General features: G+C 45.4%; 1 protein-coding gene across 2 annotated transcripts in view; it reads left to right on the plus strand.

The window, feature by feature from the left end:
• Positions 1–18483, plus strand: part of KIF5C (kinesin family member 5C) — a 146758-nt gene extending 128275 nt beyond the window's left edge. Inside the window, exons 23-26 of one of the 2 annotated variants that reach the window (XM_070579701.1) lie at positions 631–735; positions 2812–3028; positions 4192–4298; positions 14687–18483. In XM_070579701.1, the coding sequence (XP_070435802.1) occupies positions 631–735; positions 2812–3028; positions 4192–4298 (429 nt within the window). In that variant the 3' untranslated portion in view covers positions 14687–18483. Of the gene's footprint in view, positions 1–630; positions 736–2811; positions 3029–4191; positions 4306–14686 lie in introns of both variants that reach the window. The other variant, XM_070579702.1, reaches the window with a different exon arrangement.
• The last annotated feature ends 5682 nt before the right edge of the window (positions 18484–24165 follow it).

Genomic DNA, 24165 nt, shown 5'->3' on the forward strand with positions numbered 1-24165 from the left:
TTCCAAGAGAAGAGAAGTGGAGAAATCAAGATGGAGACATTTGCAGGGAAATCCTTAACAGTGGAAAGAGATGCGTCAGACGACTTCGATCTTCGCAGTTAATGTGGAGGATCTGTCCTCAGTGGAGAGGGAAAGAAGAGCATGGGAGCCCACGGAGACTAGAGAAGATCCAGGCAGTTTGCTAGGGATGAGCAAAAGGCCTGCTGAGCTGTGGTGTGAATGTCTAGCTGAGGGTCTGAGCATGGATTTACTGCGGCCTCTGACTGATGGCATGGTTCTCCAAGTTTGGAGGCCTGGAAATGAAAATAAAGAAAGAGGGCAGAGAATGATGGGAGATTTCAAGGCCAGCATGACATCGGTCAGTCAGGTGGGCAGGGGCCACAGTCAGCAAAATAGAAAGGAGCATAGGACCTGGACCAGGGAGGAGAGAGAAGCCGTCGCAGAGGTGATGAAGAGGGAAACTAAAGAGACTAGAGAGAACCTATGTTTAGTTTTGCTTTCATAAGAACCTTTTAGGGATTGAGGATTTTTTTTTTTTAAAGAAGGTTTAGAATGGATCTCCACGTTATGTTGGGGCTGAGGGTAGGCGGTGTGAAGGCATGTCCCGCTGACCCCTTGGTGTTGCTACAGAGCGTAGAGCTGGACAGCGATGACGGAGGGGGCAGTGCTGCCCAGAAGCAGAAAATTTCCTTCCTGGAGAATAACCTGGAACAGCTCACTAAGGTTCACAAACAGGTAGGAGAGTTGTTTCAGCTTCCTTCTGCTGCTTTCTCTCCTGGAAAGAAACTCTGCCAGATGTGGCTGCAATGCCAAGAGAGGGCTCTGGTATTGAACGTAAAAACACTATATGTCGCCAGAGAACATTAGTGCCAGCAGGGTCCTTGAAATCTTTTAGTCCTCAGTGACTTCTTTTATATATAAAATACTTTTTTTAAATCAAAGCCAAATATAAGGAATTGAGTTTGAGCTCTCTGGGGTTTGGAGAGTGGGGGTTCAGTCCCGTTTTTTCATCCTGCCTCCAGTCCCAATGTTGGCCCCCAACTGGCCTTGGTGTCCCCCATGACGTCTCTGGACCCCAAGGCACACAGAATGCAAAGAGGGTACCACTGAGCTGGTTCAGGCCTCTTATTTTACAGCTGAGGAAGCAGATGGGGAGAAGAAGGGATTTGCTTCATCCCACGGGTGGGAGAACTGAGACCAGAACTGGCACCCTCTCTGTTCTGTCGCCCTATTTCTGGCGATCTTGGGCGTCCTCTCAGGCCTTTGTGATGCCCTGGAGTTTGTCTAGAGTGACAGAGAGCAATAACCATGTCCAAACCAACTGGTGATTTCAGCAGGTTGCCTCCTTTCTGTTTAAATGCAGGAATGTTCATGACTGTTTTCCCTAAATCCTAAAGACCTGGGATATGATACAAATGGTCCAGCTTTCTGGACCACATGGGATGTCGTTTCTCTTTGACTTGTTAAGTTCTCTTCAATATTACTGATGATGGCATTTTTCTCCAGAGGGAGGATGACAGATTCAAATGGTTGAAGTCATTCAAGCAAATTTTTGATGAGAAATATAAAAGCAGAAACTGCCAGGGAACTTGAAATAGGGCTCTGAAATTCATTAATTATTTTATTCATGAATTCAATGAATATTTCTTAAAAACCTACTCTCTTGGGCTGACCCAGTGGCATAGTGGTTAAGTTTGGCATTCTCTGCTTTGGTGGCCCAGGTTTGTGGGTTCAGATCTGGGGTGTGGACCTACACCACTCATCAAGCAATGCTGTGATGGTGTCCCACATACAAAATAGAGGAAGATTGTCACAAACGTTAGCTCAGGGCCAGTCTTCCTCAAGCAAAAAGAGGAAGATTTGCAATGGATCTTAGCTCACAGCCAATCTTCCTCACCAAAAAGAAAAAACAAAACAAAACCCTATTCTCTGCCAGGCACTGGAGCTGGTGCTGGGGATACAGGGCTACTGAGTACAGGTGTGGACCCGAAGAGAGTTCACCTTTGTGTAGCACTTTCTGATTTTCAAAACTTTTCTTGATCCACTTGGATTCCCACAATAGCCCTATTATGTAATATCCTTTATTATAGATGAGAAACTCAAGACTTATGGTGGTTGAATGACTTACACTAAGTCAGATGGCCAGGAAATAATAGAGCTGGCTCTTGTGCGCACTCTTAACCCAAGGCGAGCCTGTTGCTTCCTAATTCAGGGTCTTAGGTAATGAAAGAGTGAGCAGTCCCCCCTTCCTCCCTCCGAATCACCTGTGAACCTCTGGGTATGTTGCAAAGTGGAGTCCAAACCACATGCTGGTGTAGACAAAGGGTCCTCCGTGGAAGGAGGCCTTCAGAGAGCTCTAGAACATGTGTGTCTTTCACTGAGTGCTTTTGAACTTGCTTTGCATTTCTTAGCTTTCATAGGCTGACGTCCCAGTAGTCAATTTTCTCACACTATTTCCCCACCCACTCAAACAAAAGAGGAAGTAAATCCTGCCCAAGCCCCAAATTTTACCTGGCTGGAAATGGCTTTTAATTTTATCATACAGCCCTCCCCCCTTCCTCGCCCCCGTGAATCATCTGTTTAGCAAACTGGGGTCCCAGGGGATGGGAATTTCATTTTCCTTTGCTGCTCCCAGGGTGTATGGTCATAGGGGCTTTCCAAGATGACCTGGCAGGGGTCAGTTGGTCTGATGCACAGTCCGCTTCTAGCTGCTCTCCTGTCAGTTTCTCAGCCCCACACACTGGGTCTGCTTCACTTGCCAGCCCACGGCCTCCTTGGTCACTCTCACGTTTCCTTCCCCTCCCGCCCCAGCTGGTGCGCGACAACGCAGACCTGCGCTGTGAGCTGCCCAAGCTGGAGAAGCGGCTGCGCGCCACGGCGGAGCGCGTCAAGGCCCTGGAGAGCGCACTGAAGGAGGCCAAGGAGAACGCCATGCGGGACCGCAAGCGCTACCAGCAGGAAGTGGATCGCATCAAGGAGGCCGTGCGAGCCAAGAACATGGCCAGGAGGGCCCACTCGGCCCAGATTGGTAAGTGCGCCTCCCACCTGGGCCCATCATAAAAGGCGAGGACTCTGCTGGCCAGAAGCGCTGGTGCTCTGAGGCTGCTCTGAGGCTCTGGGCGGCCGCTCCAGAACATCTGAAATGCTGCGGTCAGGCCTGCAGGACCTGGGCCAGCCGGCACCTCCCAGCACCCTGTGTTCATCCTGGGAAAATGGGAATGTCAGGAGCCCACTTCCTTAGACCGAGATGTTACAGTGTACATTGTGGTCTTCAGAGTTGCTGAGCTGAGCAGAGAAGCCAGTCAGCCTAGGCTGTAGGCAAAGATGCTTGGCTGTAAACAGAGGTACATTATCTTTCTCAGCAAGGCCTGAAGGCCGCTTCTCTTCTGCACCAGGCAGAACCACGAAAGAGCTGTATGTAGCCAGAAGCCTCAGGGAAAGCGGCCTGCAAGTGCAGGTTTGGAAATACTCCAGAAAGAGGCAGGCCTGGGATCTGTGAGCCAGGTGTAGGTCCAAGCTAGGGAGGGGGCGGGAAGTCTGGCCCCTTCAAGACCTGGATTCCATTCAGAGAATGAGAGTTAGCTGCTAAGTCCTGGTTCCTAGGATAGAGCCATGGGCAGAAGGGGGTTTCCGGATGTTCTCTAGAGAGCCTTTTTTAAAAAGATTGACATGTCTCCAATAACATGTAATATTATTTACCATCAGGTGTTGCTGTGCAGATGTTTTGTAAACCAGCAACTCCACAGTTCTAGTTTTAAGATCATACTTTAGTTCGCTGCATTTATTTACATTTTATACCCTTTGAAAATCTGCTGAAAGCTCTGGACCTCTCCCCAGAAAAATGCATCACAGGCAGAGTTCTGCATCCAGTTTCAGGGCTGCAGAGATGCCCTGGGAACCCATGGGGTTCCTCAGATAAAACTGAAAGCACTTTGTTTCTAATTTTCCTCAGTTTGAATTAAAATAATCTGTAAGTTCTCTCTGTTCGCTGCACATCAGGTGCCCTGGATTAGCTAACTGTACGAGCAGGAGGGCAAGCCTTCTGTGTTCAGAAAGGTCTGGGGGTTGAGCATGGCCATGTTGACAAGGATGGTGCCTCCTGGTTTTTGCGTGGGACCTGTAGGTATCTGGGTGGGGCTTTTGAAGCCCTTTCTGAATGTCTCTTCTCTCCTTTCTGTTGGTTGGATACAGCGAAGCCCATCCGCCCTGGACACTACCCGGCGTCGTCTCCCACGGCCGTCCACGCCATCCGAGGGGGAGGAGGTGGCTCTTCAAACTCCACTCACTACCAGAAATAAGTATGAAGTGAGACCCTGGTGTCGGGGTGGTTTCTCTCAGGGCGGCCCTGGGCCCTGCCTGGCTCTCAGCCACATGCGTGTGGACCTGCAGTAGAGAGGAGTTCGGCTCTGCTCCAGGACAGGGCTCAGGGTTCAGCTTGTCAGGGAGCTGGGCCGCCCTTCAGCTCGGTCTGGAGCCTCAGGTCTTCCAGCAGGGCCACCTGGCACCAGGGGACCCTCCAGGAATGGTGAGGTGTGGTGAATGATTCACCGGAGCTTTCTTTTGTCTGTGGGACTCTCCTCTGTAGCTGGCATCCGAAAGGGCATTACCTGTTTGTCAACTGCTTTCACCCAGAACAGACGGACGTGGAGGTTGCTTTAAGTCTCAGGCACTGAATATAAAGAAAGAGCCAGATAATGGAAAGTCATATTTTTATAATTATTATCTGAACTCGACAAATGGGGTATTCAAAAATTGTGCTATTTATACCTAGGTGGGTCCAGACCCCTTTTGTCTTTGAGATGATGGTCTGTAAACTTCTCTTCCTACAATCCACATGCTGACATTGCTCTACCAGCAAAAAGAAAAAAACAGTGATATGCTTTGCAAGAGAGAAGAAGCAGTGAGCACAAGCACATCCTCTTGTACTTAAGATGGAGAAAAGAGGTTCCTGGTTGGGCTGGGCAGACAGACGACTAGGTAGCCAGAAAACTCTGTTTAGAAAAACTCTAACTCTGAACTGGTCACCTGTGGGTGGGAGGATGTGGCTCTGAGTGTTGTCCTTGCACTCTAAGCCCTCACTCAGGAAGCTAGCTTGCAAGATGGACGAGCTTGCATGGCGAAGCCATAATGGTCGAGGCAGCTCAGGAGAGCAGCGGTTCCTTACCCAGCCCTTTTTGCATCAGGGTGAGAAAGGTACATGTAAGGGGGCTGGAGCCCGCACTCAGGGAAGGTGAGAGCACTGCTAAGACTCAGACTACAGCTTCCAAGGAGGAAGCTTGGAGGCTGCTCTCAGACAACTTTCACCTGAGCTGCCCCAGATTAATGGGAAGAGGGGGAAAGGCTGAGGCAGCCGGTGAGTGGACAACGTGCCCACCACCACCTGCCATATCCTAAAAGGGTGGGTGGGGAATGATCTTGGCAGTGGGCCACCCCATTCAGATCCTATCTCTGCTTTCAATCAAATAAAATCAAATTGCTTTTGACTGCAAGTTATCAAAACATGCTTGAAGGGAGCTGTAAGATCAAATTGGGCTGCTTAGAACAGAAAAGCCTAAAGCAGTGGTTCTTGAACTTTCGTGGGTGTCAGCCTCATCTAGCTCCCAGGGGCCCAGGCTCGTTGAAGCAGCACAGGGCCTGGGCCTTTGTATTTTTACCAAGTACCCTAGGTGGTTCTGTTAGCCACCAAAGTTTGGGAACTATGATCCTAAAGTAACTGTGGCTTATACAGGTTGAAAGTTTACTTCTCTGTCATGTAAAGGAAATTTGAGGTGGTCTGTCAATGGCTGGTAAAAGAACGCTACAGTGACAACAGAAAGCTAGCCTCTTAAATTTAGACCCACTGTCCTCAATAAGTACTTTCCATCCTCAAGGTTACCAAAATGACTTCTGCAATTCTAACTGTCATGCCTACATTCCAAGTTCCTACCATATTCCATAGCTATCATGCCTACGTTCAGCTCTCCCAGCTGAATCAACTTCCTTTAAGCAGCCTTTCCAGAAGTCCCATACAATACTGATGCCCCCATCCCTGTGGCAGGAACTGAGGCATGTGACTGCATCTAGCTGCAAGGGATGCTCGGAAAGGTAGTCTTTTAGCTGGGCGCATCGCTGCCCCAAGTAAGACTAGTGTTCTTTTGCTGAGAACGTGGAGATGGATGTTGGGGTGAGCAACCAGCACTCTGCATTTATCGAACACCTAATATGCAGCTGCCGTAGATGTAATATCTACATTACCCCATCTGATGTAAGCATGCAGAGAGGTTTCTGTGCTTGGTTCCCAGCAAGCTCTTAATAAATATTCTGGCCCAGGGATTCTGGGGTCCAGAGACTGTGCAGTGGACAGTCACTTCCTCATGCAATCCCATCAAGGTCTGCCAGACCCACGTTTTCTGTAAGGTATGTATAACCAAATGTTGGCCATTCATCACTTGTATATCCTCTTGTCACCCTGAAGATTGAAAATCAGTGGGTCTGGTGGGACTTTTGAGACCTTCAAAGTAACAGAACCATCCTCACCCATCATGGCGATTTGTTTCTTTCTTGACTCAAAGTGTTATGAGTGGTTTTGATGATTTTATATGAAACTGGAACCTCCTGGACCTACCTTATCTGTGCATACGACTCCTGTAGCTGGGTGCTTTTCTCACAGTGTCTCAGAACAAACAGGCCCCTTTCCAGTTGTCAGGATGGCCGTGTGGTTGAGGGGCCTGGCTTTGGGCAGCAGACCTGGATCAGGTATCAGGTCTTCCACTTTCTTCAACTTAACCTCAGAGTTGGTTTCCTTGTCTGTGAAATGGGGAGAATCCTTTCCCTGGGTCATTGGCCTTAATATGAGAACTCAATGAGGTCATACTTCTAAGCTGTTGGCACATAACAGTGCTAAATAAAGATGTCAGCTGTGGTGTAGACGGGCAGTGCAGAGCTTGGCACATAGCAGACGGTTGATGAATGTTGGTGTGTATTCTCCTTTGGTTCATTTAGTTGTTACGAAATGGTTTTTAGTCTTTCTGTAGCAGAAGATTATAACCCCTGCGTGGGAAAGGCCTGTATCTGAGTATCCTATTTGGTGCTATGAACAGATATAAGGGGTTTTAAAGATTCTATCATTTATTTATCTAAAAGTTATGAACAGGAATATTGACTATTTTTAAGAACATGAGCATTTGTCACTGGAGGTTAAAAGAAGTACAGTAATCAATGGAGTGGGGAATTATAATTGGAAGGGAGGAAATGCTAAGTCATTCTTTAAAAAATAATTGGAAATATGGAATTTGTTGCTAAGATGAGATCAAAGCTCTTTTGAGAGAATCTTGCCTGCTCTTTGGGTTTCTCATTCTGTCCTGGGTAGAAATGGTGTCAGCTGCTGACTCTTCCCAGCCCTCCTGTTGCAGCCAGAGTGGCATATTCCTAGCTGGCTGGCATCTGGATATCTCTGAGGTTTATTTCTGCTTCATTTCAGGGTTCAAGGAGTATAGTCAGAATAAGTATTTTGCTTTGTGCTCAGAGTCTCAGAGCAACTAAAGATGCCATCATGTAGAAATGAAAAGAGCCCAGGATACTGCTGGCTTCTATCTCATCCAGTTCACATAAAGGGCGGCTGCTCCAGGGGGAGGGCAGCCATCTTTTTTAAACTGCAAAGCTGGACGTGGGGCAGTATAGTGCAGCAAGCTAAGGACATGGGATATGGCATCGACCAGACATGAGTTCCAGCCCTGGCCTTGGCTTTACTCCTCTGTGATGTTGGGCAAGCTGCTTGATTTCTTTCAGCCTCCCTTTCCTCATCTGGGATCAGGCACTGAGAGCCTGTTCTGTACTTGGTTCAACAGTGAATGAGGCAAAGAAGACTTTGTTCTTGTGCCGTGATATGCCTGCTGCAGGGAGACAGACAGCAAATAAACAAGGCAACTTCAAAGAGTTATAAGTGTTCTGACGAAAATAAAAACAAGTTAGTAGCGGGCTGGCTCCATGGCTGAGTGGTTAAGTTCGCACACTCCACTTTGGCAGCTCAGAGTTTCGCCAGTTTGGATCCTAGGCATGGACATGGCACCACTCGTCAGGCCATGCTGAGGCAGTGTCCCACATGCCACAACCAGAAGGACTCAGAACTAAAATATACAACTATGTACGGGGGGGATTGGGGAGAGAAGCAGGAAGAAAAAAAAAAAAGATTGACAACAGTTATTAGCTCAGGAGCCAATCTTTAAACAAAAAGAAAAGACAAAAAGTACTTTGTTAAAAAAAAACAAAGAAAAACCAAGTTAATAGAATAGAGATGGGAGATTCTTCTTTAGAAGAAGCTGAGAGCTGAATGATGAAAAATGCCAGCCACACAGTGCCCTGGGGCAGAGTGGCACGGGCACTCGCTGGAAGGTGGAAATGACTGTGGCAAGATGAGAAGCTAGGAGAAGGCCGATCGAGCTGTAGCACAGAGAACAGGGGGAGACCATCATGATTCAGGTGGTTAGGGAGGAGGTGGGGTCCAGAGAAATGAGGCCTTTGAGGCGGGGGTGAGCGTGTGTGGTCTAAGTGTGTGAGGCCACTGCAGCGCTTTGGGCCCGGCAGTGGTGGGACCTGGTTCATGATTAAAAAAGGCCACCCTGGGCTGGATGCTGGAGAAGGATGCGGGTGAGGTGAGAGTAAGAGCAGGGGGCCCCCCTAGGGGGCTAGTGCAAGTGTCCACTTGGGAGGGAATAGCACTGAGCCAAGGTGGTGGCAGCAGAGGTGGCAACAGGTGGTCAGCCAGCCCGTATGTGAGAGCTGAGCATGGAGGGCAGAGGAGGAGGGATGGATGGGAGTCAAAGGGAGTTCCTAGGCTTGAACCTCAGCAACCAGGTAAATATTGGTGCCTTTTAGCTATGACTGGGAAGATTGGGTGATGAGCAGTTTTTATGGAAAAACTGAGAGTTTGGTTTTTGTCATGCTGATTATGAGATGCCTCCTAGATATTCAACCTAGCCCACCATCCAATGTGTCAGTTGAGTAGGCTGTTGGATCGATGAGTCTGCAGCTCAGGAGAAAGGTCAGGGCTGAGACGGTAGAGTTATGACCTGTAGATTGTGTTTAAGGTCGTCGGTTGGGAAGAGCAACCTGGAGAAAGGGTGAACAGGGCAGAAAGCAATGGGGAGAGTTAGACCAGGCCCTGGGGACTGGCAAATGGAAAGGTCAGAAAAAGGGGGTGGTACTGGCAAAGGGCACTGAGAAGGAGATCGTGAGGTTTGGGGAACCAGAGGGGAGACCTGGTTCCTAGTAGGTGTCAGCTGTGTCAAAGGCTGCTCAGAGCTCCAGGAAGATGACGACAGAGACTGGATGGTTGGCGAAGGCCAGAGGGCGGTGACCTCAGCTGGAGCACCTTCAGGTGAGGGGGGAAGCAGCCCAATTAGCAAGACTAGCGAGAGTGGGGCTGGGGAAGTAGAGACAGCAACAGCCAGCAGCTTCGGGTTGCCTTTGAAGGGGCAGAGGAACAGAGGGATGTGGGGTCAATGCGGTTTGCATTTCTCTTTTAAGATGGGAACTATTACAGCTTGTTTGTATGCTGATGGTAATGATCCAGCTGAGAGGGGAAATTGATAGTGTAGGAGACCGAGAATTACAGGTATAGAGTATTGGCTACAAGAGGGGGGCTGCGATCGTGAGCAAAAGCAGAGGCGACACTGAACCCGAGGTGACAGGAAGGCAGAGTAGGAAGTACAGATACTGGTAGGTGGTAGATGGGGTGTGCAGGGAGGTGAAACGGGTCTCTTCTTAGTGCTTATTTTCTTCTGCAAGTAAGAAGGCAGGTTATCAGCTGGGGTTGGGGGTGGGGCACTGGGTTGAAGCCTGGAGAAGAGAAAGGATGTGAAATAGGTCTCTCGGGCAGTGCTTTGTGCTTATTGGAGGCCCCACATTTAATGTAGACGCCGGTTAAATGCTTGTCCAGCTCCCTGGTTCTGAGGGTACTGGAGTTGGACTTCCTTTCCTGGCAATGCTTTGGCAAGCCTTTGGGCGCTTGTTCAAATGTGTCCACCAGGTGGCGCCAGTGGGGCATTGCTGAAACAGCTGTATTCTGAAAGGCTTTGAGGCAGTATGGTCTTTTGGTTTTCCTAGATTTAGACCATTATTTCTCAAATTTGAATAGTAAATAGAGTACTTTTAAAGAAACAAAATTCTTACAGATTTCCAAAGTTTATTTATTTTATTATAATATTTAAGTATTTGCAAGTTTAAAACAGTATACACTCCCTATATTTACAGATCTTACACAACCGTCAAATCAAACAAATTTAGAAGTTAGATTAAAGTGAAACCACAAATCAAAAATCCGCATGACCAAGCTTAACATAATTTAATGAAAGATGGTCTTTTGCTGAAAATAAAGAGCTAGGTGCGACCTGACTCTGGTATGCATTGCTTCCTGTAGGGTTTGGCATGCCTGTACTTCCATGTGTCGTGACACGACTGGACCCTGAGTTGTCTGTGTGCCCATCACATTCAGGATCTTCAACCTGTTACACTTGGCCTTACCATTTGGAATGCACAAATGACTTTCTACTCCAAGATGTCTTGTCACAGTAGGCTACACCCAAACAGGGAAAATCCAAGTAGACATTAAAGACAGGAAATCCAATATGTGCTAGCCTAGCACTTCAACCTCAGATTTCCTTGACTCTGTCCCTGGCCATTTCCCGGTGTTCATTACCATCAGCTAAACCCCTAAACTTTAGGTCCACTGGCTCTTCTTTCTTTGAACTGTGAAGGTCCTTAGGTTCAGGCTGAGCTTCCCAAGCTGGCTCTTACTCATTTATGCTCTATTTGCTTTTCTGACTCGCTCTGTCTTTCCTTCTTGTTACTCTTCTCTCTGTCTAAATAACTGGATCAAACCTGTCTTCACCATTGTTGGGATTTGCCTTGAGTTTTCTCCTGGTTTTGATACCTTATCACAAATAAAAAATATTTTACATGCGTGAGATTCACAAGTTGACTTATGCCCACAGCAGAAATGAGTTCACTCCTCACATGGAAGAATTGCTTTAGGGTTTAGCCCTGCAAAGTAGTGAAGCCAAGAAGCCTCATTTACAGCAAGTCATGTGGGATCCTTAAGCCATGCATGTGGTCTGCCGCCAAACCACTAGGCCGTTCTACTTGCTACTGCTGTTGGAAAATCCTAGCAATTAGATGACTGAGTCACAAGAATGTGCATGCAGGGGAACTCTTTGTTACAGGCAGGGTAGCTGGGTGATTTTGGGCTCAAGATCTGGAGCTGGACTGCCTGGGTTTGAATCCCAGCTTGTCCATGTGCTGGGTAAGCTACCTCATCTCTCTGTGCCTCAGTGTCTTCCTCTGTAAAAGGTGGCCAGTGACGGTACCTCTTACAGGGTGGCTGTGAGGATTAAATGTATTAATATCTACAGAGAGCTTAGATGAATGTCTAGCACAAGACAAGCACGCAGTGTTAGCCCATGTTGTCATCATCTAGACCAGTCTAGACAAAGCAGGACTTCAGGGAGCGAGAACAGAAATATCTGCAGGTGGGCACTGTTGTGACCTAGGACTTTGAAAGTAGCACTGTGAATCCAGAGGGAGGAATCCTGGAGGACCTGGAAGAAAGAACTCTTTATTTCGTCTGCAGTGCAGTGGGCTGCTACACTTTAGTCCTTCTCAACGTCGTGTCTCTCACAGTTACAAGTTCGGAACAACTGAGATTGTCCCTCCACAGCAGACTGCACTAATGTTCTTGTGACACAGATCCACCTCTTCTCAGCAGTGACACGTGGAGTATAACTGGTGGTTCTTATAGCATGGGGGTTGAATTGTAGAAAGGCAAAAGAAAAGATAAGAGTATGTACTGTTTGGATTAAGCGTAAATCCACTGCAAGCAATTGCAAAAGCCAAAGTTGGGGGGGAAAAATCTCTAAATACTTCTTGCAAAACTGTTATATAATTAGCTTCCTTCTTTAGCCTTTCCCACCCCTTCTAAAAGAAAGGCGATTTTATTTCCTTTTAAATCTGGTCACACTTTGCCACTTTGAATTACCATCTCCAGCGTGGCAGAGGCCCAGGGATGGTCCAGTAGCAGGTCTCATGGTCTGGTACCATGCTTTTAGAGGAGTGAGTGACTACTCTGAACTATCTAAGAGGGTCAACAGAACTGGGTTTTAAATGTTCTCAGGACTCGCCAACCTCTCCTGGGGGCCAATCTATGTGATCAGAACAGTCAGAAATGGTTTCTTTTGGGACTAACCCATTTACCTTCGAAAGTTATATCCCTTTTCTCTCCCGAATTTATCAGAGGAGATGAACATCCAGATAGTTGGGGTTGGATAGGATATCCTAGTTGAATCCATTTTTCTTGGGCCTGCTGGAAGACTCTTCGGCAGACAGGCCCATAAAGATCTTTAACTCAGGATGAGGAAGAACAGCCTCTTCAGAATAAAGGAGCCTTTATTGATGGGATTCCTGTGTTTTTCCTTTTGGCAGCTGTCACAATCTCAGCTCTCTCTTGCCCTCTTTGAGGTGACCAAACTAGGTAGATTGAGCCTCCTTTGTGGCCCCCTCTTTCTTCCAAACTATTAGTCAGACATGCTGAATCTTGCTGATGGGGGGAGACGGAGATTTGAATGAAAGGCCTTGTAGTGGAAATCGTGTCACTTCATGGTCTGCTGGAGTTATTGAGGCTACCCCGGTGAGTCTGTGCGTCTAATGTTTGGCTTTGTCAACATGGCTTGGCTGCAATCATCGCGTTAAGCCATAATCCTACAATTTAAGGTATGTGCTTGGTACCTCCCTGCCTCCAGGCACACACGAAGATCATCTCGTCTGACCAGGGTGACCCATAAGTGATTCTGAGAGAGTGTGCTTGGAAAAACAAACCTGTAAGGAAAGTGTAAGGGGGATTTCAATGGTGCTATTCAGAAAGCGTTCCTGGGCCCATTGGTTTGCAGCTCAAAATGGATTTAAATGACAACTATGACCATGCTTTTAGGTTTCTCATTTCTGGTCCTGATAATAAGCACAAAATCTCACCAGAAAGCCTAAACATTAGAGATGCTCTTCCCAAAGACAAATCTCTCTTTCTATGACTTCTAAAAACGATATGAATATTACCATATAAGGTTGTTTAAACCACTTTTAATTGAGCATCTTTGTGATTGTGAGCAATTACAGTGTTGGTGCAAGAGGCAGTTGTTACCAAATGAGCTCCCTGAAGATTTATTTTCCGTGTCAGGGAGGAGGTGTATTCTAAAAAAGAATGTGCTCTCTCTCTTTCCTACTCAATTTCTATCTTCCTCTTTTTTTCCCCCACCCACTTTGCTCTTACCGACTTTCATAGTCCATTTCCACACTCTGAATTTTTCTCTTTATTTATAATTTGCATCCTGCTTATTTATACAAAATACAAAATATTTGATGTTGCTTACAATATTATAACAATATTATTATACACAATAATATAAATATAATATTATAAACAATATTATACAATATTATTATAACACATAAATCAGGAGAGTGAAGAGAAGAGAGTTAGAGAGAGCTTTGTAGCAGAAATCTGAGATCTTTACTGCAGCTGAGCACTAAATTTGGATATAAGCCTTCTAGATGCACAGAAAGCACAGCGTGTCAGGTTATGGAGTTCTTTTTAAAATCAGAAGAGCAGTTGAGTTTTTCTTAGTATCTGTCCTATTTCCTGTGCCAGTCAATTCCCATGTTTCTCAAGGATGGAGTGCTACCTGCCTCTCCTGTCTCCCCCTCCCTACCCCATGAGCACCGTGAGCTCTGCACAAAACCTATAGGCAAGACCACAGCCAGACCCAGGGCTTCCAGCTTGGGTGAGGAAGCTGAGCTTTCAGTTCCTTCCTGACAGTTGAGTTTATTGGAGTTGGTCCAAAGGCTGACGAAGGCCACTCAGGGCTGACCTCTGAGTCAGGACTAGTCCAGACTTTCATCCTGGAGACCTGACCATGATCCGATGAGCATCTGGTGGCAAATGGGGTGAAACCAACAGGGTAGTCTACTAGTTTCATCACCCCGTGGTGGTGAAACATCCCTGCCAGGACTGGGGACCTCTTTCTTGAGAGAGCCTGTGTTAGGGCCTGGCCGTGTCTGACCTGCCTGGACATCCCAAGTGCTGACAAATGAGAAATGGTGTTTGAGTTCCCCTTAGGAATGAGGAAATGCATTGTTTCTCTGAATTTCAGTAGTTTCAATAGATACCACTGACTTTTGGAAGAGACTGTTGTCAGGGCTAAATACTTAGCAATAAAAGTAATAAGTGGGAGGCAGTGCCATCCGATATGTGAGCCACTAGCCACATATGACTGCTGAGCACTTGAAATGTGGCCAAGCCCAAATCGAGATGTGCTGAAAGGGTAAAATATACACCAGATTGCAAACACTGGAAAAAAGCCTGTAAAATATCTCAATAATGATATCATAATATAAAATATCTCCACATGTAATACTGGTTACATGTTGAAATGATAATATGTTGAATATAAATAAAATACATTATTAAAATTAATTTTACCTGTTTCTTTTCACTTTTCAATGTGGCCACTGGAAAATTTGAAATTAAATATGTGGCTCACATATTATTTCTATTGGTCAACTCTGGTCTACATATGTCAAATTAAAACCATTTTTTTCTGAGGAGTGAATTTCCACTGTGTTCTCTAACCCCTGTGTTCTCTCTTTGGTTCTCTTTCAACAGATGTGACTCTCCACGCAGCATGTCAAGGACTACATTAATCACCAACTCCTTTATTTTTTTCCCTTCTACACGATTTCCATTTTCTTGTACACTTGCCTCCCCAGGCATCTGCAGTACACCGCTTTCAGACGTGTGAGCTGTGTAGAATTTCTGTGTACAGATGTGTGCTTGGACTTTTCTCTTCCTGAGGAAGCTGAAGTGGACGATTACAGAAGATCCACTTACTCCTGGGAACCGATGCCGCGGCCTCGGCCTCGGGGCGTTGGGTGGTCTCTGGGCGGTCCCTGGAGCCTCCTTTCTTGGCAGTGCACTGTCCCAGCAGACACCCTAAGGTGCCATTCCCTGGGGGGAACAACCAAGTGCCATGGAGGTGGGGGATCACGCTCCACCACACCTGTCTGGTTTCCTGTAAAATAAATACATTACTTTCTATTTTTAGGGAACATAAAAAGTGCTGCTATAGGGTTCAAAATTTTCATTCTGAACACTTTTCCGAAACAAATTACCCCAAAGAAGCGTTTTGAATACCCTGTTCACATCTTTGGATCTGTAAAATACACCTTTTAGTATGGCACCTGTTAAAATGCAAAGCAAATTTCTTCCAGGCAGAAAAACAATCTGACAGTAGCAATGTAGAATTTGTTCATTCAGACATATCTGTGTAAACGCAAAAAGTCATAAAATTCGCCTCTGAGCTGCTTGCTATTGAACCTGCAGCAACTAGTCTCAGCCAGCCCCGTTTGAACGTCATTCCTTCAAGTGTTGAAAATGCTGCAGAGTTGGATGAATAGAAAGGGGCTGGCCCCCGCCTCGCTTCCTCCTCCTTGATCCTACTGGAGCTTGCATTGGGGATGGCCTCTTTCTCTAGGGAACTGTCTTAAGCCTTAGGGGGGATTGCTGACAAAATCCAGGATCATTCCAACCGTCGAAAAAGGAAGCCCTGGGATGAAGTGATTGACAAATTTTTGTGCCTATAAATAAGTTGCCATGAGTAGGTTGGTATTTTAACCCATCATCGCTATTTGAGTTCTCTCTTTGGCATCAAATAGGTAAGTTTCATCTTCCTAGGCAGAAATTAGAAGAATTTGGTATGGATGGATTTTTTCCGTTTAGTTAACTGCTGTATTCAAATCCATGCATCTAAAGCAGAATCAACTCTTACTTTCAGTTGTGCATATTGAAATGATTGATTTCCAATAGTGATGTTTTCAGGGGAATTGACAAGGATTCAATTGAGTTGGTCTTGTGTGCTGCTACTTGTTTTGACAAATTTGAGGGTAAGTCAGTGATAACCAAACCAGTCTCCCTGAAAGCACCTGTCCTGTCATTGTGCCTGCCCAAGATGAATGAGTGGGCACTGTCCCTGCTGCTGTCACCACTGGAATGAAATGGATGCCGGGGGAGACACTGAGCTTTCTCATCATTGTATGGGTCCAAGATGGTTCAAGACAGCATGTGTGTGTGTGTGTGTGTGTGTGTGTGTGTGTGTGAGTGTGAGAGAGATGAAGAACTAGGGACTGTGAATTGACTTGCAAACTCTTCTTGTATAAAATTTCCCTAACAAAGCAAAGCTGCTTGGACTTAATTTATTTGTTGAATGTTGCACTTTGTTTATCCGTGTTTTGTTTTTGGAGGAGAGTAAGGAGAAAAGAGGACCAATTCTACTGAAGTATTTATTTCTAAAGATGACAATTTTGCATTCATTTACATTTAAAAAATTCTTTTGATTCTCTTACCTTGTTGCCAGTCCTCACCCAGTAAAACTGCCCGATCGCTATTTGCAGTCTGATAGAAGGGTCCTTCTAGGGCTGGTCTTCCAAACCTCATCAGGTACTATCATAGGGCATAGATTATTACCTTGCTGTTAATATGTTTGCCTCTGATGTTAGAAGCTAAAACATTGGTCGAGTGGATTGCCAATTCCTAATTGTCACACCGCTACTGTCTATCATGCAGCTGTGTAAGTTGATGTTCAGAAGTAGAACAAAGGTCAGTAATGCTTTTTTGAGGGGCTCTCGTTAATAGATTATTTTAGATTCTTTCCAAGGTAATTTTTCCCTTGGCACTCCTTTTCTACTTCTAAAGAATTGCTTGCCCCTTTCATGTCTCAAAAGGAAACATTCACTTGTAGTTCCATATTTCTTGATCTCTACACGGGACTCAGAAAATTCACTCTGCTTTTATTCACAGAGAAAGTTGGCTTTGATGTCTCTTAAAGATAATTCTGCTAGTTGCTGATCAGCCAGTCAGTTCACCTAGCTCCAATCTTTATAGGACCTCTAAACTAATTTTCCTACCCTGTGACTAAAAGGTAGGCAGATTATTGGAATGAATTATACAGTATATTCAGCTGGATCCCTAAATATGACTTTGCATAAAAGCTAAATTTGAGACCATACACTCTGTAGGCCACTTTTTTAAAAAGTCAGACTTATGCAATTTTCATTTTCTTAGACCATTGCTCCTTTGCATTTGTACTCTCAACGTAAAAACCACACTTCTGAGAGGCTGAGCCTCTGATTATATTTTTGCTTGTATGCTGCTGCTTTTTGCTAGTGTGTGTGTGCATGAGTGTGTGTTTCTCCTCTGTGAATAATTTTATATTTCATGCTACTTCTTGAACGTTTACTCTTCGATGCTGTAAGGGAACAGCCAGATGATTGATAAAAATAATCTCTACCTGCAGGAGGGTGGGTTGTTAACTTAGAGGAGTGCTCTTTGGGATATCAAGATTTACGGTTGGAGACTAAAATAGAGTAATGCCAAATGTGTTTTTGGTCAATTACTAGAGAATTCTGTACAAATGCATCATTTTCTTCAAATGCTATACAGTTTGGTTTGTTGAATGGCAGGTAGTGAGAGAACAGTAAGTGTGGATTAAGGCTTTTAAAGGAAGTAGTATCATATGATTAAGAAAATTAGAATTCATAGAAATACTGAGATAAATGAAGAAATAAAAATGTTTGTCTAGAATGTAGCATCCAGGGACTTTGGAGCCCTACGTTCACGTGAGGAAGCGATACTCCTGCGCAAGGCCAGACCACACCATCACCAAGACTCATGGGGGAATTATCAGCTGTCCTTTCCTAGAGGAATAACTGAAAGCAAATGACAGCTCTTAACAGTCCCTCTTTGCAGTGTATTTTTTTTAGCAAGGCAGAAGATTTTTAGACTCTGGCTATATGACATGTTGGGGAAGCTTTCCATTGGCAGGAGGTCGAGGAAGGGGAGGATTTCACTCCATTGTCTCACCCTCAATATCTTGAGCAACCTAAAGAAACCATCATAGTCTAAAATGGCTTCATTGAACACTAACAATGTAGACTTTTTAAAAATATTGAGTAAGGGCCAGTTACTGCCGAAGGAAGCACGGCTCCATGAAGTTTGCTCACACACTTACAAACCGTGTCTCCGTTTTAAATACTTTTCCTTGTGTGCAGCTATAAGGGGAATAGGGCATTCTTAGAATTATACATGTCTAGTTTGTAAAGTATGTAGTGTGTACTGCAGATGTGTATTCTCTGGGATTTATGTATCTGTACAGTAGCTTTCATTAAACAAATTGTGGACAAACTTGTTTTGGTGGTTTGAGGGGGAGAATGCCAGTTTATATCAATTAATGATGCTGTAATATAGTACATGTAACAAAAGATCTGGAAGTGACCCTCCCCTGGCTCGTGGGAAATTTTGGCTATCTTCTAGATTCTAAAATGAAGATGTATGGATACTCCGGCAGACTGCATGTTGTATAATTTGAAAAATACTAAAAGTGGAAAATAAAATTGAATTAAACTTTGGCTGGTCTGTTTTTCTTATTTGAGTCATCCTAAAGGCCACTCTCACTTAAGACCTCAGTGCCAGTGTTAGGAGGAGCCATTGTCTGGCCTCAAAGGAGTTCATTTCAGTGAGCAACTGTCTGAGTTGGAAGCATGAGTAAAGTCAACCTTGACCTTTTTGTCTTTTACTTTGCTTGAATATCTGTTTTTAATTTCTTTTTCATTGAAGAACCAAGAAAACCTGACATTTGTTCCTTGGCACTGAAAAGATAGTGACTGGTATAATTGTGTCAACTTTTTTAAAAGTAGGATTGAGTTAAAGCTCCAGTATTTTAGCTGAATTTCTTCTTGCCCCAAGAGAGTTACTTATTCTACTCATACATTTTAGAGCATTGGCATTCTTCAACTAATGTATTGGAGTTGAATATATGATGAAAGATTATTGGCATCTTTTGAGAAGGGTTGGGGTATTTGTATTCGTGTTTAACCTACTGATTATTAGTATTAATGTACAGGTCTGAGATCTTGTGAGAGGATGCCGGAGTGTGAAGCCTTTGGAGAATAACAAATGGCATCATATGGGATTATTATCTGCTCTCTCAGCAGGAGACTTCCCTACCTGGGGTCCCTGGAATCCAGTGGCCATTCATGGCACTGTGTGTGTGAAACACCCTCCTTCTCGGTCTTGGTTTGGTTAATGCTGGATGAGAGCCAGACAGTAAACTGCTTTAGTCAATTAAAACGGGAAGGAGGGATGCCAAATAAATGTTTTATAAGTGGAATTGAGGGCACTGCAAATGATGCACTTTTATGATGTCTTATCTGTCTGTCTTGAAGTTGTTGTTCTCCAAAGAACTTGGAAGAGGCAATTTCCAGATACCCAATTATTAAAGGTGACTTACGTAGTAAAACTTCAAACGTGGTGGATGAATATTTAGGCTGAAGCCTGTTTATTTGAGATGGGAAAGCAGTCCTCTGAAAGAACCTGATTACAAAGCAAATTTCAATATCAATGGGAAATGACCCTCCAGGTCCCACAGCGGCTCTGCAATGCAGTAGGACTGCGTTGACACCCAGTGTCCCCTGGGTTCCTGCAAGTCTTTCTCGAGGCTTCGTGTTCTGTCGAGCTCTGGATGGTGCTTGGGCTGTGCCTTGAAGTACAGAGCTGGAGCATCTGTGGGAGAACGTGGAACTGAAGCCATTATCTGCAAAGGCAATCATCAGTGACGTGGGTATTGGCAGGTTTAATTCTAGCATTTGTGACAGGTTACATCTTGTGATCTGTGTTATGTACATAATACACTGAACAGAAGCAGGAAGCATCTCTTAGGTGACACATCAGTTGAAAATGTGGGCTCACTTGACAGAAGGCATCCTGAGCCATGGGATTTTAACCCTCTTGGCATTGGTGGTTCATCCAGTCTGCGAAGAAAACACCAATCCCTGTATGGTCAGTTGGGTTCGAAACAATAAGACTCCCAAGTGACCCCTGTGGATCTTTCCGCTGGCCACACCGTGGGTGGCAAAGGCTCCATCTGCTTTGCTTCCCCAATGCAGAAGGAGTTTCTGTTCGGGAGCCCCTCCCTGTGTAGCACCCTCCAAATCTGCACTCTTCCCCATGACCAGGCTACAAGTGATTCTCAGAGTATAGCTTTTCAAAAGATTTACCTGCGATATTTCACTCCTTCAGAACATAGTATACGTGAACTTAGAGAAATCGGCAAACTTGCTCTGGATGACGTATTAACACTGGAACCTTATAACGCTCAGAAAGCTGCAACAAGCAGTCAATTGATGCAAGAGACTGTTCTGGCTGTGTGCCAGACACTGTTTTAGGTGCTTTACATGTATTAATCCGTCTAATCCTCCTAATGACCCTATGAGGTAGGCATCATTATCTCCACTTTACCAGGGAGGAAACAGGCACAGAGAGGTTAAGTAACTTGCCCAAAGTCTCACAGCTGGGAAGAGGAGGAGCCAGGATTGAAACCCTGGCAGTCTGATCCTAATGTTAGTACTCTCAACAGCCAGCAACACTGCCTCTCAGAACGATGCTGCGTGTGTGTGTGTAGTGATAGGCAGCAACCAGCCTCAAAAATCCTTCTGTAAAGAATTTACATGAACTTCTATACCTTTGCAATTTCTCTGTGTTTTCTCCTTTCATGGGAATCTGAGACCCGCATTGTCATTTGAATTACTTGAAGCAATCAAATGCATCTAGGAAAGAATCATGAAAGTAATAGTGAAAGAGGATGCCTCATAGCAGGGGTCCTGATAATACAGAACTAGGGGGCTTCTAAAGGAAGGCTGCGTGTGGCGGGCAGTTGTCAGGAACTTTTTCAATCATAACAGACACTTAGAAGTGCGGCAATCACTTCTGTCACAGTTTTCAAGCTGTGTGTAGTAAGAATTTAACTTATCATTATCCATCTTGACTTTTTTTCTCTTTAGGACATTAATGATTTCTGGTTGCATTTTTAAATATGTAACCTATATTTCTCGGCTCCTTAAGCTAAAAATAAAGCAGGGTCCTCTTGCCCCATCTCCTCCGGCTCTAACGGAAGGTCTGAGGGGGCTCCAGGTGGGTTTCCCTTATCCCCAGGTCTGTGTGAGGCCTTGGAGGGGGCTGCTCAGGGAGCCCTGCTGATAATAGCTGGCCCCTGCCTCACCTCCCACCCTGTCACAATGATTAATAGGATCTCATTTTAGTACTTTAGGTTTTATAAAAAGTAAACATGCCAATCATACCACACAAGCATATGCAAGTCCAACTATATGAACACACCACAAGGAGGTGAGCCCCCTGCTTTACCACAGACTCCTACCTGTGCCTCTCCTGTCTGAGGATGCTCTTTAGGGGCTCCTGCAGGCTTGGAAAGGACAGGCTGATGGCAGATTTTTCTAGGCCACAGGGTGCTAATTCCTTCAGCCAGTGCCAACAGCCCCCGGCCCCGGCCCAGGCGTCCTTGTTGCCCTGCAAAGCACCCTTCTGGGACATGACCCCTGGAACACTGGCCATCAGACAATGACACTATTGAGTAATTCCAAAATGGAAACACTGATGGAATTGGGACCTGGATCCAACACTCTAATTCCCATTGAGCAGCTGCGGGATCGTGGTCAAGTTGTTTGACTGCACAGCATCTCCAGGACCTGTCCATACCTGAATTATGGAGGTTTTTAGGCCACTGCCCTCCACTCTTCACAGTTTGTGAAGGATCAGATGAGCAATGGTCTGTGAGCATTTTATAAAAGTGCTACTCAAGTATAAGGGAGTGTAATTATCAAAAACCCCCTAGAAGGTATTTTCTCCTTGGATCCCAGCTATACCTTCACCTATCAGCACTGACACTTAGAGGAGGAGAGACGAGCACGGGCAGACGCCGGGCATTCTCTGATTCTGCCCAGCGACATCAAATCTCATTGTAAGCTCTCTTTAGGGTTCTTCCTTTTCTCATTCCTCCACCCTCTCTCCTTTTGGGGAAAATGGCTCAGGCTATTTCATGGGGAGAGAACATGTCTACCCTCCCAAGAACTGCATTGAGTAGGGTTTTGGGCAAGCGATCATTCTCTGTGCCTGGTGGCTCTTCATCCTGAGGGCTCATGCATATCCTTTGCATTCACCGTCCTGACGCTGGATCATGAATCAGGTTCATTCGCCTTCCCAGTCATCACAGCTAGTGCTGACGGCCCGCGTCCCAGCAGCATCTTCGTTGGAGCTTAACAGGTTCCCTAAAGTGAGTTTAGAGCCACACAAGGAGTCCCTTAGCTAAGCCGGCACGCAAAAGCACACTCAGCCTCTGCCAGCATCTGGAAACAAGCTGTCTTCTCCCTCTGCTAAAAAGAGCCTGTGTCTGAAGTTCCCCTCCTGGCGCCGCACACTGGCGGCAGGTCCTCAGTGTATGGTGCAGGCTGAGTTTGCCCTCCATATGTGGGCTTGCCGCTCGTTAAGCAGGAGAGCACTACGGTCATGGCCTCTGCCTTATACTTGTCTCCTTTCAGACCTTAAACCTAGGAGAATACCAAAATCCAAAGAGGTGAAGTAACTTGTCCCGGGTCCCACGGTTAGTTTTTGCTCTAAAACTCCGATTCCTGCTATTGCATGTCTCTGCTTGCCCATCTTAATTTTTGCCATTCCCTATTTCCCCTATGAGTTGTCTTCAATGAATAACAGTGCCTTTTAAAGTGGTTTTTGCTTTACTATATTGAGCCAATAAATTGGAGAGTTCTTGGAAGAAATAAAGTGTATGTCACCAGTACTTGGAGTGGAAGAGAAGGCCCCAAGGGACACTGGGAATCATCTGGTTCTACCCAGTGAGGTTCTACCTCACATCACACACGGAGAGCCCGAGCCCAGAGCACCTCACTCTGTCAGGGTTCATTCTGCTGCACCAGCCCCTAGAGAGCAGAGATCAAAGTCACAGTAACTATGATGGTAATGGACGCCTCTCTGACATTGTTAGGTCAAGCAATACTTGCTATGAGTCATGTGTAAACATTTTGCCACAGTCATCTGTTGCGTGTGTTCTATGTGCTAGGATCCTGGTGACCAAGAGTGAACTTTGGCCGTTTATAGACCAGAGTTCCAGGTGTTCCTACTCATCGCTGTATGAACCGAGCGCCTCAAAATAGTTATCTAACCTCTCTGTAAAGTAAAGCACTTGGTACCATGCCTGGCTCACCATCATAGCTAGTCCTTCATGTACCTTCTGGAATCTCTGAACAAGGAATGGATGAGGGTGGTACTGTTATTCTCCCCATAAACAGATGAAGAGACTGAGGTACGGAGAGGTCAAGAGAGTTGCCCAACATCGTAGAACTCTGAGCTGGCTCCAGAGTACACATTCTTAATCGGGAGGCTAAACTTTCCCAGGTAATATGGCTGCCGAAGAGCGTGGAGAAACTGAGCTGCAATCCTGCTTCATCGCAGACCAGAGCTCATTCCCAGACCTAAGTTGGCTCATACAGGAGCTGCTGAAATCCCCATGTGATGGACTCAAAGCTTTCTGCAAAAATGTTAGCATTCATTCATATTTCCCGCAAATATGTGGACACCTACTTTAGACTCAGCATTGTATTCAGAGCTGGGAGAGGTGGTGAATAAGAGAATACAATGTCTTCATTTTCTTAGAAAAAATTATAATCCAGTGAACAACACTTTCTAAAATGATTCAGTACATTCAGGTGCTAAGAAGACAGCAAAACAAGGAGCTGTGATAGCAAGTGACTCGGATCTCCTTTCAACCGGGTGTTCACGGAAGGCCTCTGTGTATGAAGGAGCCAGACTTGCAAAGATCTGGAGACGGTTTCAAGCAGAAGGAAGAGCAAATGCAAAGGTCCTGAGGAAGATATTGTTTGGTGTGTTAATGGTAAAAGAACTCTGATTTTATGCAAAGAATTTTCTGCACATTGCTATTTCAGTTCCTCATTGACCTAGCAATTAAAAGGATGATAAATATGTTTGTGTTGCCTTCAAAAATAAGAAGTAAATCTGGAATACTCAAGAACTTCTTTTCTGGGTTTAGAAACACAACAAAGGCATTTGGATATTTTTGTAGCCAGCAACTTTGTAAGGAGACTCATACATTTGTGGTTCATGCTTCAGCGCTTGCTCTGAAACCCAAGTAAGAGTGGCAGCACATCCCCAGCTGATGTGTGTTAGACAGCCGAGCAAATTCACACTGACCTACAGTCAGTCCCTGG

The sequence above is a fragment of the Equus przewalskii genome, chromosome 17 (assembly GCF_037783145.1).
Source record: "Equus przewalskii isolate Varuska chromosome 17, EquPr2, whole genome shotgun sequence".
Lineage (NCBI taxonomy): Eukaryota > Metazoa > Chordata > Mammalia > Perissodactyla > Equidae > Equus > Equus przewalskii.